The 18,300-nt window shown below is 42.7% G+C and overlaps 1 protein-coding gene across 1 annotated transcript in view; it reads right to left on the bottom strand.

Annotated features, from left to right (window-relative positions):
* Positions 1–18,300, bottom strand: part of rheb (Ras homolog, mTORC1 binding) — a 105,448-nt gene that overhangs the window by 22,426 nt on the left and 64,722 nt on the right. Inside the window, exons 3-4 of the mRNA XM_067967922.1 lie at positions 7,329–7,396; positions 3,466–3,548 (exon numbers count right to left, since the gene is read on the bottom strand). Coding sequence (XP_067824023.1) covers positions 3,466–3,548; positions 7,329–7,396 — 151 coding nt within the window. The remainder of the gene's footprint in view (positions 1–3,465; positions 3,549–7,328; positions 7,397–18,300) is intronic.

Below are 18,300 nucleotides of genomic sequence, written 5' to 3'. Positions count from 1 at the left end.
TTCTAGTGCTAGAGTACAACTATAAGAAAAAATTTTTGGCAACTGGTGCAAATGTGCGTGACACATCAACGAAAATTTGTACTCCTTCTCAAAAGTCAGTATTACAATTTGACTACTCAACATTATTTGGGTTGTGCTGGTGGTTGGTTCACCTTACAGTATGTTAACCTCTTCTCACACACATCACCACCGCCGCCGCCCCCCCCACCAAACCCCGGAAAGGGCTCTACTGTACATAAAATTAATTGGAGAACTGATTATATTGAATTGAACCAAAGTAGAAAAAAATTGAGATCTATTGGCATATTAAATATAATCTCCCAAGCAATCACCAAAACACAAATGATCTGTGTGCCTTGCTCGTTTGTTCTAACATGATCTGTTCTCAAGTGGTCAATCCCCGCTGGCTGCTGTCGGCTATCTTCAAGTGACAACTTGTGTCAGCGAGTTTTGCGAGGCTACTGAACCAAAGAAGCCGCCATAGCAGAGCCCAATCTTGTCCTCACCAGATGCCCTCAAGTGTGCTTTCTAGCAAGAGTTACTGGATAGAAACCAGGAACATGAGCCCTGGCTGACATTTGGTTCCTTAGGCCTGGCATGCCAAGGCAACTGTAGCCTTCTCAGTCACCTGGGGTGAGATCACCTAAGGAAGCACAGAAAAAAAAAATTGAATCTGGGGCTATGTGTTCAGCTTGATATATATCAATGACCTGGACTTTGGTATAGGGGGCACAACTTCAAAGTTTGCAGATGACACAAAACTTGGAAATGCACTAAATAACGAGGAGGACAGTAGCAGACTTCAGGAGGGCACAGACTGGTGAAATGGGCAGACACATAACAGATGGAAATTAATGCAGAGAAGTGTGAGGTGATGCATTTTGGTAGGAAGAATGAGGAGAGGCAATATTAACTAAATGGTACAATTTTAAAGGGGGTGCAGAAACAGAGACCTGGGGTTTCACATACTCAAACCTTTGAAGGTGGCAGGACAAGTTGATATGGCTATTAAAAAAGCATACGGGGTGCTTGGCTTTATAGAGGCATAGAATACAAAAACAAGGAAGTTATGCTGGAGTATTGTGTCCATTTCTGGGCAGCACACTTTAAGAAGGATGTGAAGGCCTTAAAGAGGGTTAAGAGATTTACCAGAATTATACCAGGGATGAAGAATTTCAGTTATGTAGAGAGACTAGAGAAGCTGGTATGTTCTCCTTAGAGCAGAGAAGGTTAAGGAAAGATTTAGTAGAAGTGTTCTAAATTATGAAGGGTTTTGACAGTTTCTCCATATGTGCTGTTTCCATTGGCATGAGGTTGGTAACCAGATGACAGAGATTTAAGATAATTGGCAAAAGAACCAAAGGGGAGATTAGGAAATTTTTTAAAAAAAACGTGAGTTGTTAGAATCCGAAATACATAGCCTGAAAGGATGGTGGAAACAGATTCAATAGGGAATAGATTTCAATAGGGAATTAGATATATACATGAAAAGGAAAAATTTGTACAGCTATGGGGAAAGAGCAAGAGAATGGGGCTAATTGGATAGCTCTTTCAAAGAGCAGGTACAATGGGAATGGCCTCCTCCTCTGCTGTATGATTCTATGATAATTATGCACTGCTTTTACAAACTGAGCCTTGAGGAGCTTGCATAAAGTCTGTAAACGCAGCTCTTCCACACCAAGAGTCCAGTCGGGTTCATAGTTCTGCACATTACCAACTTGACTGGACCTGGTGATCTATGCCTGTATAACTAGTTTATAATTAATAAACATAAAACTTGGAAGGCTGGTAAATCGCAGACTAATCTTGTAATTTAGTGGAATGCTACCAATAAGTATCAACTATAACTTTAACAACCAAGGGCAATCATAATCTAACAACTTAAATTGAATGCTAAAGCTCAAACACCACAGCAAGTTGCTTCTATTCTTTGGTGAAATGCTGTGTGGGCATAATAAAATGAAGAATTCATAGGGATATTTGGAAATCTCACAATGAGCTGCATTCTAATGATAATGAATGCTACTCCCACTTGCAATAAAGCACTTCAGAAATTGACTTAAAAAAATAGAAAAAAATGTCAGTATCGGACTGATGAAATTGCTTTGATCAAAAAAAGTATTACGTTTATAGGAGAATTAAATTGTAGTCCTGAAATTTCATGTCTACTTTGTGACAAGTTGGAACATATTTTATCTGGTCTATGTTTCATACTCAATGCTTAGCCCCCATAAACTCCAAAATTCTGCTGCAAGACCAGCTTACCCATCACCAATCCTCGTTGACCTACATCGATTACCCCTCCTCTAATGCCTTAAATTTAAAATCCATGTCTTTGTTATTAAATCTCCCCATGGTCTTGCCCCAACCCATCTCTGCAATCTCCTCCAGCCCTATACCCACCCCCTGAACATTCAGTTCCTCAAACACTGCTCTCTTGTGCTTCACCCCTCCCATTGCCTCAGCACCAATGGCAAGGCGTTAGTTGCATGGGTCCTTCTCTCAAATTCCCTGCCAAGACCTCTCCACCTCTGCCTCCTCCTTTAAAAACTCTCAAAATCCGTCTCTGATCCCATTGGAACCACAGAAGAAGGTGGCCTGTTAGCCAATCATGAACATGCTGGCTTTGTTCGAGAAATCCAAAAGTAATCCAATGCATTGCTCTGTCCCCATAGCCCTGCTGTAGTATTTCCTTTTGCTGGCTCAGCATTTATTTTCAATATGTTTATTCTATGAAGTGCCTTAGGACAATTCTTTCATTAAAAAGGTGCTATCCAGACTGAAGTTGTCTATTTGCCCCACTACATACCATCCTGCTTTACTGAAAAAATATATTATCTATAAAACGTAATACTAGGAAGGAAGTTCAAGACTGTAATCTGATTTTTCTGGAGCTGTTCATAAATAATTTCTAAATAAAAAAAACTTATTTTATACACACAAATACATGCTGTAGAAAAGCTGCTTCATAAAGCCATGGCAGCTTTGGAGGATTTCAATGAATCACCTGCAGCATGGAGAGATATACATCTATCTATCTACATGTCTCACACTAGTAGACATCTAGATCAGATCTTCCATTTCTAAGTGGAAGACTTGCAATGCATTTTAGCTTCTTGCAAAAGTTGTTCTATACAAGATGCATCCTTTAATTCCATGCTGTCAAAAATTAAAACTACTACAATAATACACTTGACAACTGTAATGTTCAGCATTTTAGGAAAAATATCAACTTTTATTTATATTGTGTTTAAAAAGCACTTATTTTTCTCAATAGCAGGTTATCATTAGCTGAATAATGTACACTCCAAGTAACAGCACTACCTCTAAGCAACTATCAAAATGTGGCTTGCAAAGTGGCTCACTGCTGCCTTGCAAAACGGCTCACTGCTGCCTTGCAAAACAGCAACATGCTATCATAAGCCAATGCAAATGCCTTACTAAAAATTAAATGGTAATCCTTACCTTTTGTTAGATGTAACTGAATACACTAGAATGTATCCATTAATGTCTATGGAATACGTTTGAGGGAAAATGGAGTACTCATCCTAATGATTAAAGAGACAAACGTCAGGATGTCAGGCCAATGAGTCCTCATTATACTACATTATCAACTGTTGAACAGAGTCCTCGGCAAGGTTTAGATCATGAATTTCAATTTTGCTCTCTGGAAGCATTTCTACACAAGAACTCATGTAAAATATTTTGCATAATATTCTGTCATGACTGCCAACAATGAATGCTTTAATAGAAAGAAGTTTAAATTTATAGCATTCTTGAGTATTTCATCTATTTAAAAGTATAACAAAGTACATCTCACTAACTACAAATATTTAGGTCATACAGAATATTGTAGCAATGCTGCAAGGGAAATGTTAGGATTCCTCATTTATTCAACCTTCATATGCAGATGAATTACGCCACCATAGTAAAGAAAATGGAGATGGGAAATTCTAAGAGCTAATACTGAACCTACCCTAGAACGCCATAAAGGCCAAAGTACTCGTTGCTTTGAATTGTTACATCAAATCACAATTGACACTATATTCCATGCACTTATCTTACAGATTGTGTCAAAAGTAATCCTTTGGTTCATAATCGGGTCATAAAAATAACATCTTTTATTGATTCCGCGCCTTTAACATAGTACATGCTATATAAGTAAGTGCTCAACAAAGGCAGAAATTGATGCTGCGCAGTAGAAGATTTAGAGGCATGGTTGAAGATGTGGAATTTGGAGATGCTTTTAAAGATGGGCAGAGTGTTCAGCAGGTAGTAGGAGGAGTGGGTAATGTGAAGGTTGCAAAGAGACCATAAGTGGTTCAAGAGATAACAGTGCGGCGAGGACATGGAGAGATCTGAAAACAAGCATGTGGAGCCAATCAAGGTTTGCAAGGACAGGGGTGACAGTGGAATGTTACTCAATGCAGGTTAGGATATGGACAAGAGTTTTGCACAAGTTGGAGTCCATGTAGAATGGAAATTGGGAGTCGGGCAAGTTGGAGTTCATGTAGAATCGAGATTGGGAGTCTGGCAAGGAGAAGTCAAGCTCAGAAGTAACAAAAGCATGGATTGGGATTGGGGGGGGGGTGGAGGGGCAATGGCGGGTCCAGCAGTGGTGGGTTAAGTTAAGTCAGTTGATGCTGCAGAGGTGAGGTAAAGAACGAACTTGCATTTATGTAGCACCTTTCAATTAAGTGGTCTTGGTAATGGATAGGACATGGGATTTTCGGCTCACCTCTGGTGAGGGTCAAAGGGCATTCTTGGGTTCAGCCCGTGTTTGCAACTGGGAAAGAAGATGGAATCATGGGAAGGGGGGCAAAGTTTTTGGGAGGAGATGTTGGATGGTGTTAATCTTAGATATTAAGTTGGAAAAAATTCTGGGTCATCCAGCACTTGATGTTAGACAAGCAGTGCACAATACAGTGGTAGTTGAGAGATCAGGGGTAGCGGCAGTCGTCGTCAGTATATACTGTATGTGGAAGCTGATTTCATGTCTATGGACGATGTCCTGGTTAAGCAGGATGTACACCAAATGTAATGGGGCCAAGAATGAAATCTGAGCATTTCCAGTGACCATGCAGAGACTGGAAAAGACACTGTAGGATGTGCTTGCTGTTTTAGGTGGGAGTGGAACCAAGCGAGGGTGGGATGGCAAGGATGAAACTTTGTTGAATGCCAGAGGGAGGGAGTGATGTCCTGTGTGACTGCGGCAGGCTATCGTTGACAAGTCTGACCAGAATGATGTGTGTTTTGGGCAGCTCAGAAATTGAACTGAAGGGATTCAAACTGGGAATGATGGGAGGTGCGAGCATGGAGCTTAGTGACTACGTCTATATCTACCACTAAGGTCTTCCTTATTCTTTAATTGAAGCTATTTCTTCACAATGCAGTACAATTTTGCGAGTCAAGCACCAAAGGACACTTCTTTTTAAGAAACTCCTGTTTTACAAGCTCTTTCCTTTAGAGGCCTGCTAATCTTCCATCCCTCATTATATAATACTTGCTACATGACTCACCTTCAATCTTGTCCTGGAGGAAGGTACAAAAGATCGAAATAAAGCAATTAGAGAATAAGGAAGATCATACTAACGGTAGATAATCTGCCATCTTCATTTGTTTAACTTCAACATATAGTGTGGCATACTAAAGAACTGCAGAATTTTTGTGGTGGATCTTCAATGAACTATATTGGAGCACTGCACACCAATGTATATCATCTTGGGCCAGCAAATCAAGACAACAGTGCTAAATAAAAGCAATATTACTGCCTCAAACAGCCTTAAGGTGAATCCTTTGTATGTTGGCCTAAGAAGCAGCACTGTATGATAAAAAGTGCTTTAAAATTCTATGGTAGGTCCATCCCTGCCACATGAACAACACAAGCAACTCAAATGTTGCTACCCGCTGTAATAGCAGGTTTACTTAAAATACAAATCTCTTATGCACATTCGTGGGCAATACTTTGTGGAAAAAGCACGATGAGATAGATTCATATGAGCCAATGGCTTGTATGGCTGATATCAGTTTGCTGAGTAATAAATTAAGGTGCCAGGAAGTTTTGCAGATAGGACAAAATTGTAACTATTGCATGCTAGTCGATCGAACAGGTGATTGCGACACCAGTATGCTTGCATTTAGCAATGTCCATCTCAGATGCTAGTAATGTCTTATCAGCTGCTGGCAACTTAGCTTCTCTAAGCTGACCCGGTCAAGAGTTTTGCCATCAGTTAAAAACTCCGGGCTATGCCAGATTTGACCCAAGTTAAGCCAGAAGCTCAAAAGAACTGATTCTTTCACGGCCATTACCATGTCAAAGGGATGACAGTCATTTCATTCTCCTGCATCTGGCAGAAGAGGAAAGGGAAAAACACAAAAACCCTTCCAAGGAGTTGACAACCCATACAGATACAATGCTGCAGCTGGAAATGGGCAACACTGAAGGTCACCGCAGTCAAACAAAGAAATGACATCCCAGGAAATCAGATTTGAGGTACAGAAAGATTGCAACATTAAAATGTTAAAAAGGACATATTGATGTGAAGGCAGTGAATAAACTAAGGAATTAAAAAACTGGGAGGAAAAGAAAAAAAAGACCTCAACAGAACAGCAGAAAGCAGTGATTTTTGATGGGAAAAACCTGAAGGTGAGTCAAGAGTAAAGCAATGGTGGGCTTAAGTGAATTGTAAATAAAAGAATTTAAAAGGCAGCTTTCCCCTCCCCCAAATGGATGATGGTTCATATCTTATTGTATCTACTGGCTGAATAAAGAGAGGGGAAGGTAAGATCTCCTTTCACATAGCAGCCATTTAAAAAAACTATTTTCTCTATTCTTTCTTTTGGGGGTGGGGGGGGGGGGGGGAAGAGAGAGAGAGAGAGAGAGAGAGAGAGAGAGAGAGAGAGAGAGAGAGAGAGAGAGAGAGAGAGAGAGAACAGGAAGTATTAAAGCACTTTAAATTGAGAGTAATGTTGCCGTATAATTGTATCTTATTGCAGCTATCTCCTGGCAACACTAAGAGCACTGAGCTAATTGACTTGAATGAATCAAATTGACAATTCGATCATTGGAAAAGTAATACTGACAGATTTAAGCAATACTCTAATTATCTTTAACTTAGTTGCTATAATATTGTTTTTTCTGATCAGTCAACTTTGCTCGGTACGGTGAGCACTGGAGAAACATTGAATTAGCCTCGCCAATCACTAACAGTTTACTAACCCTATGAACAAGCAACAAGCCTCTTTTACAATCCTCTATTGCAATGCAAGTCTAAAGTTGCACTGCAATGTATGAATCAGGACAGAATACCCTATAAGACCACCCTTACCTGTCCAGCTGTGTCCACAAGCTGCAGGTGGTAATCTTGGCCATTCACTGTGATCAATTTAGTAAATGCTGAAAACAGACAAGGGAAAAAATACTTTGTTAAATCAAGCAGCTGCCTAGAAAAAAAAAGGAATCTCAGCAATTAATAACTACTTTGAGGAAAGACAATAGCTTCTTAAAATATTTGGCTAACAATTTACTTAAACTATCCAAGGACACCGTGACATTTTTCAAATGCCAAGTTTCATTACATTATTGCAATAAAGCTTAGCATTTGAAATTTCACTCGATTCTAAAAAAACAAAATCAACATTGGAGACATGAAGACTACACCAATCCAACGTGACCGTACTAGATTTAGAAACTTCCAGAATTTCAATTGGAACAAAACACGTTCTGAAAAGACCCTATGCCTATAAGATTGATGACCATGAAATACTTGGTCAACCTTAAATAAAAGCTTTGAGCTTGCAAATTAGTAACTGAACCCATGGTATTTTGTAAATTCTAGTTCAAAATAAAGATCAAGAAACGTTCTGTTTTTAAGTATTTTACACATCATGAAATTTTTCCCCACTGTCTGGCACATGAAACCAAATGACAAGATTAATTGACAAAATTACCAGCACGTTCAAAAGGGATCATGACACTCACAATATGAATATTCTGGCAAGCACTGTCAATTTAAAAACATTTGGTTCACTAAACTGTACCACATCAAGCTCAATGTATTATGACAAAGCGGAACTTGCATTTAAATAGCACCTTTCATGATTTCAGGATGTCCCAAAACATTTCACAGCCAACGAAGTAATTTTGAAGTGTAATCACTATCATGTTGGGAAACACAGCAGCGAATTTGTGCACAGCAAGGTTCCACAAACAGCAATGAGATAATCAGATAATCTGTATTTAGTGATGTTGGAGAGATAGATGTAGGCCAGAACCAGATGAACTCCCCTGCTCCTCTTCTAATAGTGCCACATGATCTTTTACGTCCACCTGAGTGGGCAGATGGGATCTTGGTTTAACATCTCATCTGAAAGACAACATCTCCTACAGTACACTGAAATGTCAGCCTAGTATATGCAATCAAGTTTCAGGAGTAGGGTTTGAATCTATATTTTGACACAAAGATGAGTGTGCGACCACTGAGCCCATGGATCCTGAACCCCAGCCATCTGAAAATTACTTTGGCATTAAGGGATGCAGCTAATGTTAGTTCTAGAATGAAAGTTCAAAACATATAAGATTGATTGTTAGTTGAAGCAGCTACTAGGTATACATACTCCAAGAATGCAATGAAATAAAAAAATTAAAGACCAGAATAATGCAGAGTGAGAAAAGAAACAAGTATCAATTAAAACTTTGCAATTAAACCTCATCAAAACTGTTAGTTTATTTGCTACATTTGGTCAGTACTAATTGCATTGCAGGCTTTTGCTTACTGCCAGCAGGCCACAGAAAAGAACCACCTGCATAGCAGATGGAAAAGCCGGTGAAATGTGCTGTGCAGATAGGTGGCATTAATGAATCAGATTGATAAGAGGAAGCAAACACCACACCGCACTGCACAGCTAACTGTAAGCAAATCAAATTCCTTAAATCTGCTTGGAGGGGAGAAAAGGGGAAAAGCAGGAAGCAGCAGTCACTCTGGAGAACTGTGCCAGAAATGCCTGCTTGCCTTGGAGTTGCCCTTCTGAATCTGGAACCGATTTCCATTTGAGACATGTATACCCATCCAGAATGATGTGTGGTTTCTATTCCAAAAAGAGTCTCTGAGTGAGACCAAAAACGACTAATTCAATATCAGCAATTCTGAAGGTAGCTTTTTGGACTGTTGGGGCTTTGAAGGCCCACGGAGTAATCAAAAAGGAACAGGCTAATTTCTGCTCATGATGAATGCATACAACATTGTAGCGCTTAATAAAAATCACTTTCATTCTCTCACCAAGCCTACCCACTTCTTCAAAAACCTCTACAAAAGCCTGATCTTCGACCAAGCTTTTGGACATTCCTCCAAACTTCTTTCTTGGTTGGGCATCAGTTTTCCATAAGCCTTCTCTGAATTGCCTTGGGATTTTCCTTATATTAGAATCATAGAAAGGTTACAGCATGGAAGGAGGCCATTCAGCCAGTCGATTCCACGCCAGCTCTATGCAAGAGCAATTCAGCTAGTCCCACTCCCCCGCCCTTTCCCCGTAGCCCTGCAAATTTTTTCCTTTTAAGTACTTATCCAGATCCCTTTTGAAGGCCATGATTGAATCTGCCTCCACCACCCCCTCAGGCAGTGCATTCCAGATCCATTTCCACTCGCTGTGCAAAAAGGTTTTCCTCATGTCACCTTCGGTTCTTTTGCCAATCACCTTAAATTTATGTCCTCTGGTCCTTAACCCTTCCACCAATGGGAACAGTTTCTCTATCTACCCTGTCCAGACCAATCATGATTTTGAATACCTCTATCAAATCTCCTCTCAATCTTCTCTGTTCCAAGGAAAACCTCAGCTTCTCCAGTCTATCCACATAACTAAAGTCCCTCATCCCTGAAATCATTCTAGTAAATCTCTTTTGCACCTTTTCTAAGGCAGCTATATAAAATGGAAGGTGTTGCTATACGGATTTTCAAAACTGTGGTGCTTCTTTCTGCAAATGATACTGCATTGCTGGCGGTGAGATTCTTGATATTTGAGGACAGCAGCAACTGGATTTGTGCTCTTGACTAGATTCTAATTACCCTTCATTAATAACAAGTCTAATGAAGAAAAATAAAAAGTTTGTAACTGGGATTGAAGTTGGTATTGGTGGTGTCCCAACCATGTACAATTTTCAAAATTATTTCTACCCATAAAATAAAATCAATCTAGGATAAAACATCTTTGCAAGCAAATTACACTGTTCCAACCTTTCACATCTGTTCTGTTCAGCAGTCTTATACTCTACTGCACGCTTTTCAGACTAAATCTAATGTATATCAGTCAAGGCATAACAGTTTTCAACATCAGGTGAGAAAATGGTTGGTGAGCCTTCCCCATTTCATGGAAGAAAATGTTGAGAGCATTATTCAAAGCTGAAAGGCAGGCAGTGGTACAAGAGTTTACTGTAGGTTCCACATGGGGATTTTCTTTTGAGAATGTGAATGATTAATCCTGTGCCCTTTGTACTTCTTACTATTGTATGGAACTATAACTGTAGTATTACTGTGATGATTAAAGACTGACCCTTTCACAAAAAGACAATGATAGTTATTTAAATCGGCTTAAAAAAAATTCATTAACCTTTTCGGCAGTATGTCTACAATGCATTCAGTTGATAAATCTACTGCCACCTCCACTTTAGAGAATTAAAAAAAAAATCAACACTGGTCGCAAGGGATTATCTGTTAGATATTACATAAGCACATAAGAAATAGGAGGAGTAGGCCATACAGCCCCTCGAGCCTGCACTGCCATTCAATAAGATCATGGCTGATCTTTGACCTCAACTCCACTTTCCCACCCAATCCCCATAGCCCTTAATTCCCCTAGAGTCCAAAAATTTTCAATCTCAGTCTTGAATATATTCAACAACTGAGCAACAGCAGCACACTCGGGTAGAGAATTCCAAAGATTCACAGCCGAGTGAAGAAATTCCCCCTCATCTCAGTCCAAAATGTACGACCCCTTATCCTGAGACTATGTCCCCTAGTTCTAGACACTCTAGCCAGTCACATTAATGTGACTGCGCTCCCATATGACAGAAAAGTTTTCCGAAAATCCAGGACACAGCCAGGTTCTCCACAACATTTGTTCTTCTCATCCTCTTCCCCTCCCCATAAAGAAGTGCAGGTTGCTAGGAGGGTGGGTGATGCAACAAATTTCCTGTTCAAACTGGGTGCTGGTTCAGCCCATAATTACGCATTTCCTCTCAAAGTACGAGGCAAACAATTCAACCTGGGTGGAGCACCTTCAGTGGGTAGATTAGAAGGAACCTTGTTACGTGCAGCTGTGATTACAAGTAAAACTGGAGCACTCATTTTAATGGTTCAATGCAGTGTTGTATTCCTCGAAATAAAATGCGCTCACTTTCTGACCAGAGATAATTTGGGGTGAATTTCCTCTTAGCTTCTCCCGCTCCGTCGATGGTGTTTGAGCAACTGATTTCTGGACTCATTTTCCTTCCCATGGACACGCACCATTTCATGCTAGGCTGTGACCATGGGTCCATGCAGTGTGTTTACACATAGGAGAGGGTGCTTCAGACACTTTATTTAAAAAATTTGAATGTTGGGGAATACTCTTTATTGAAAGTATTTCCCCACCAATTTTTCCTTCTACTTCAAGATTATTTTAAAATCATTTTATATTTCTCTTGCCCTTCCCAGCAAATTTTTGCACATTCATACTATTTGTATCTTAGCTGCATTTTTACACAAGTTATTTTTCATTTATTGGCTTCTCTAAATTTACTTTCCATCCCAGCCATTGACAAACACCAACAGCTGATAAACAGAAGCCTTTCCTCTTTTCCTAACATCACAAAGTGGCAAGTTAGATCCAAAATTGGCTCAGTGGCAGGAAGCCAGTCTTCAGTCAATTCGATTCACTCCACGTGATATCAAGAAACGGCTGAGTGCACTGGATACAGCAAAGGCTATGGGCCCCGACAACATCCCAGCTGCAGTGCTGAAGACTTGTGCTCCAGAACTAGCTGCGCCTCTAGCCAAGATGTTCCAGTACAGCTACAACACTGGCATCTACCCGACAATATGGAAAATTGCCCAGGTATGTCCTGTCCATAAAAAGCAGGACAAATCCAATCCGGCCAATTACCGCCCAGTCTGCTCTCAATCATCAGCAAAGTGATGGAAGGTGTCGTCGACAGTGCTATCAAGCGGCACTTACTCACCAATGACCTGCTCACCGATGCTCAGTTTGGGTTCCGCCAGGACCACTCGGCTCCAGACCTCATTACAGCCTTGGTCCAAACATGGGGCTCTGGGGTGTGTTGGGGGGGGGGGGGGGGGGGAGGAGGAGGAGCTAAATACGATTAAAATCACTAAGGAATTGGTACTCAGTAAATTAATGGGACTCAAGGCGGATAAATCCCCTGGACCTGATGGCTTACATCCTAGGAACTTGAGGGAAGTGGCAGTAGGGATTGTGGATGCTTTGGTAATAATTTTCCAAAATTCTCTGGACTCGGCAAAGGTCCCGGCAGATTGGAAAACTGCTAATGTAACACCCTTATTTAAAAAGGGTAGTAGGCAGAAGGCTGGAAATTATAGACCAGTTAGCCCAACAACTGTGGTGGGTAAAATTTTGGAGTCTATTATTAAGGAGACAGTCACGGAACATTTGGATAAACATAATTTAATAGGACAAAGTCAGCATGGCTTTATGAAGGGGAAGTTATGTCTGACAAACTTGCTTGAGTTCTTTGAGGACATAACGTACAGGGTGGATAAAGGGGAACCAGTGGACTTCCAGAAGGCATTCGACAAGGTGCCACATAAAAGATTATTGCTCAAGATAAAGAATCACTGGATTGGGGGTAATATTCTGGCATGGGTGGAGGATTGGTTATCTAACAGGAAGCAGAGTTGGGATAAATGATTCATTCTCGAACTGGCAACCTGTAGCCAGTGGTGTTCCGCAGGAGTCAGTGCTGGGTCCCCAACTCTTTACAATCTATATTAACGATTTGGAGGAGGGGACCGAGTATAACATATCAAAGTTTGCAGATGATACAAAGATGGGAGGGAAAGTAGAGAGTGAGGAGGACATAAAAAACCTACAAGGGGATATAGACAGGCTGGGTGAGTGGGCAGAGATTTAGCAGATGCAATACAATATTGGGAAATGTGAGGTTATGCACTATGGCAGGAAAAATCAGAGCAAGTTATTATCTTAATGGCGAGAAACTGGAAAGTACTACAGTACAAAGGGATGTGGGGGTCCTAGTGCAAGAAAATCAAAAAGTTAGTATGCAGGTGCAGCAGGTGATCAAGAAGGCCAACAGAATGTTGGCTTTTATTGCTAGGGGGACAGAATATAAAAACAGGGAGGTATTGCTGCAGTTATATAAAGTATTGGTGAGACCGCACCTGGAATACTGCATACAGTTTTGGAGTCCATACTTAAGAAAAGACATACTTGCTCTCGAGGCAGTACAAAGAAGGTTCACTCGGTTAATCCCGGTGATGAGGGGGTGGACATATGAGGAGAGGTTGAGTAGATTGGGACTCTACTCATTGGAGTTCAGAAGAATGAGAGGCGATCTTATTGAAACATATAAGATTGTGAAGGGGCTTGATCGGGTGGATGCGGTAAGGATGTTCCCAAGGATGGGTGAAACTAGAACTCGGGGGCATAATCTTAGAATAAGGGGCTGCTCTTTCAAAACTAAGATGAGGAGAAACTTCTTCACTCAGAGGGTAGTAGGTCTGTGGAATTTGCTGCCCCAGGAAGCTGTGGAAGCTACATCATTAAATAAATTTAAAACAGAAATAGACAGTTTCCTAGAAGTAAAGTAAATTAGGGGTTACAGGGAGCGGGCAGGAAATTGGACATGAATTTAGATTTGAGGTTAGGATTAGATCAGCCATGATCTTATTGAATGGTGGAGCAGGCTCGAGGGGCCGATTGGCCTACTCCTGCTCCTATTTTTTATGTTCTTATGGACAAAAGAGCTGAATTCCAGAGGTGAGGTGAGAGTGACTGCCCTTGACATCAAGGCAGTATTTGACCGAGTGTGGCACCAAGGAGCCCTAGTAAAATTGAAGTCAATTGGAATCAGGGGGAATACTGTCCAGTGGCTGGACTCATACCTAACGCAAAGGAAGATGGTAGTGGTTGTTGGAGGCCAATCATCTCAGCCCCAGGACATTGCTGCAGAAGTTCCTCAAGGCAGCGTCCTAGGCCCAACCATCTTCAGCTGCTTCATCAATGACCTTCCCTCCATCATAAGGTCAGAAATGGGGATGTTCGCTGGTGATTGCACAGTGTTCAGTTCCATTCACAACCCCTCAAATAATGAAACAGTCCAAGCCCGCATGCAGCAAGACCTGGACAACATCCAGGCTTGGGCTCATTAGTGGCAAGTAACATTCGCGCCAGATAAGTGCCAGGCAATGACCATCTCCAACAAGAGAGAGTGTCTAGCCACCTCCCCATGACATTCAATGGCATTACCATCGCCGAATCCCCCACCATCAACATCCCGGGGGTCACCATTGACCAGAAACTTAACTGGACCAGCCATATAAATACTGTGGCTACAAAAGCAGGTCAGAGGCTGGGTATTCTGCGGCGAGTGACTCACCTCCTGACTCCCCAAAGCCTTTCCACCAACTACAAGGCACAAGTCAGGAGTGCAATGGAATACTCTCCACTTGCCTGGATGAGTGCAGCTCCAACAACACTCAAGAAGCTCGACACCATCCAAGATAAAGCAGCCCGCTTGATTGGCACCCCATTCACCACCCTAAACATTCACTCCCTTCACCACCGGTGCACTGTGGCTGCAGTGTGCATCATCCACAGGATGCACTGCAGCAACTCGCCAAGGCTTCTTCGACAGCACCTCCCAAACCCACGACCTCTACCACCTAGAAGGACAAGAGCAGCAGGCACATGGGAACACCACCACCTGCACGTTCCCCTCCAAGTCACACACCATCCCGACTTGGAAATATATTGATGTTCCTTCATCGTCGCTGGGTCAAAATCCTGGAACTCCCTTCCTAACAGCACTGTGGGAGAACCGCCACCACACGGACTGCAGCGGTTCAAGGCGGCGGCTCACGACCACCTTCTCAAGGGCAATTAGGGATGGGCAATAAATGCTGGCCTCGCCAGTGACGCCCACATCCCATGAACGAATTTAAAAAAGCAAAGGTTAATGGTGGACGATGCTTTTGTGACTAGAAGGCTGTTTCCAGTGGGATCGCGCAGGGCTCAGGACTATATCCCTTGCTTTTTGTGGTATATATCAATGATTTGGACTTAAATAATTACAAAAATTGGCCATGTGCTTGATAGTGAGGAAGAAAGCTGTCGACTGCAGTAAAATATCAATGGACTGGTCAGGTGGGCAGAAAAGGAGCAAATGGAATTCAATCCATAGAAATGTGAGGTAATGCATTTGGGGAGGGCAAACAAGGCAAGGGAGTACACAATAAATGGGAGGATACGGAGAGTAGAGGAACAGACGGACCTTGGAGAGCATGTCCTCAGATCAGTGAAGGTAGGACAGGTAGATAAGGTGGTAAAGGCGGCATACGGGATACTTTCCTTTATTAGCAGAGGCATTGAATGTAAGAGCAGGAAGGTTATGTTAGAACTGTATAAAACACTAGTTAGGAGTAATGAGTTCAAATCCCGCCACGGCAACTGGGGAATTTAAATTCAATTAATTAAACAAAATATGGAATTAAAATACTAGTATCAGTAACGGCGGCCATGAAACCACCGGATTGCCGTAAAAACCCATCTGGTTCACTAATGTCCTTTAGGGGAGGAAACCTGCCGTCCTTACCCTGTCTGGCCGAAATGTAACTCCAGATCCACAGCAATGTGGTTGATTCTTAAGTGCCCTCTGAAATGGCCTAGCAAGATACTCAGTTGTAAAATCTCGCAAAAAAAAGTCATAAGAATAAAACCAGACGGACCACCTGGCATCGGACATGACAAAGGCAAACCAAGCCCAGTCGACCCTGCAAATTCCTCCTCACTAACATGTCCCACAGACTAGTCAAGCAACAGCCTGACAGCCATACTCACAGAATCATACCTTTCAGCCAACGTCCCAGACTCATCACCATAACTGGGTATGTCCTGTCCCACAGGCAGGACAGACCGACCAGAGGTGGCAGTACAGTGATATACAGTCAGGAAGGAGTGGCCCTGGGAGTCCTCAACATTGACTCCGGACCCCATGAAATCTCATGGCATCAGGTCAAACATGGGCAAGGAAACCTCCTGCTGATTACCACCTACCGCTCTCCCTCAGCTGATCAATCAGTCCTCCTCCATGTTGAACACCACTTGGAGGAAGCACTGAGGGTAGCAAGGGCACAAAATGTACTCTGGGTGGGGGACTTCAATGCCCATCACCAAGAGTGGCTTGGTAGCACCACTACTGACCGAGCTGGCCAAGTCCTGAAGGACAAAGCTGCCAGACTGGGCCAGCAGCAGGTGGTGAGCGAACCAACACGAGGGATAAACCTACTTGATCTCGTCCTCACCAATCTACCTGTCGCAAATGCATCTGTCCATGACAGTATTGGTAGGAGTGACCACCGCACAGTCCTTGCGGAGATGAAGTCCCGTCTTCACATTGAGGACACCATCCACCGTGCTAAATGGGATAGATTCAGAACAGATCTCGCAGCTCAAAACTGGGCATCCATGAGGCGCTGTGGGCCATCAGCAGCAGCAGAATTGTATTCCAGCACAATCTGTAACCTCATGGCCCGGCATATTCCTCACTCGACCATTACCAACAAGCCAGGGGATCAACCCTGGTTCAAAGAAGAGTGCAGAAGAGCATACCAGAAGCAGCAATGGGCGTACCAAAAAATGAGGTGCCATGCATGCTAAACAGCAAAAGCAACATGCTATAGGATAGAGTTAAGCGATTCCACAACCAACGGATCAGATCAAAGCTCTGCAGTCCTGCCACATCCAGTCGTGAATGTTGGTGGACAGTTAAACAACTAACGGGAGTCTCTGTAAACATCCCCATCCTCAATGAGGGCGGAGTCCAGCACGCGAGTGCAAAAGACAAGGCTGAAGCGTTTGCAACCATCTTCTGCCAGAAGTGCCGAGTGGACGATTCATCTCGGCCTCCTCCTGATATCCCCATCACAGAAGCCAGTCTTCAGCCAATTCGATTCACTCCACGTGATATCAAGAAACGGCTGAGTGCACTGGATACAGCAAAGGCTATGGGCCCCGACAACATCCCAGCTGTAGTGCTGAAGACTTGTGCTCCAGAACTAGCTGCGCCTCGAGCCAAGATGTTCCAGTACAGCTACAACACTGACAATGTGGAAAATTGCCCAGGTATGTCCTGTCCACAAAAAGCAGGACAAATCCAATCCAGCCAATTACCGCCCAACAGTCTACTCTCAATCATCAGCAAAGTGATGGAAGGAGTCGTCGACAGTGCTATCAAGCGGCACTTACTCACCAATGCTCAGTTTGGGTTCTGCCAGGACCACTCGGCTCCAGACCTAAGCGGGCAGGAAATTGGACGTGAATTTAGATTTGAGGTTAGGATCAGATCAGCCATGATCTTATTGAATGGTGGAGCAGGCTCGAGGGGCCGATTGGCCTACTCCTGCTCCTATGTCTTATGTTCTTATGGACAAAAGAGCTGAATTCCAGAGGTGAGGTGAGAGTGACTGCCCTTGACATCAAGGCAGCATTTGACCGAGTGTGGCACCAAGGAGCCCTGGTAAGATTGAAGTCAACTGGAATCAGGGGGAAAACTCTCCAGTGGCTGGAGTCATACCTAGCACAAAGGAAGATGGTAGTGTTTGTTGGAGGCCAATCATCTCAGCCCCAGGGCATTGCTGCAGGAGTTCCTCAGGGCAGTGTCCTAGGCCCAACCATCTTCAGCTGCTTCATCAATGACCTTCCCTCCATCATAAGGTCAGAAATGGGGATGTTCGCTGGTGATTGCACAGTGTTCAGTTCCATTCACAACCCCTCAAATAACGAAGCAGTCCGAGCCTTCATGCAGCAAGACCTGGACAACATCCAGGTTTGGGCTGATAAGTGGCAAGTAACATGCGTGTCAGACAAGTGCCAGGCAATGACCATAGAATCATAGAAGTTACAACATGGAAACAGGCCCTTCGGCCCAACATGTCCATGTCGCCCAGTTTATACCACTCAGCTAGTCCCAATTGCCTGCACTTGGCCCATATCCCTCTATACCCCATCTTACCCATGTAACTGTCCAAATGCTTTTTAAAAGACAAAATTGTA

Source organism: Heptranchias perlo, chromosome 2 (assembly GCF_035084215.1).
Source record: "Heptranchias perlo isolate sHepPer1 chromosome 2, sHepPer1.hap1, whole genome shotgun sequence".
In the NCBI taxonomy this organism is placed as follows: domain Eukaryota; kingdom Metazoa; phylum Chordata; class Chondrichthyes; order Hexanchiformes; family Hexanchidae; genus Heptranchias; species Heptranchias perlo.
The sequence above is the reverse complement of the archived record's forward strand: the minus strand, read 5'-3'. Positions and strand labels throughout refer to the sequence as shown.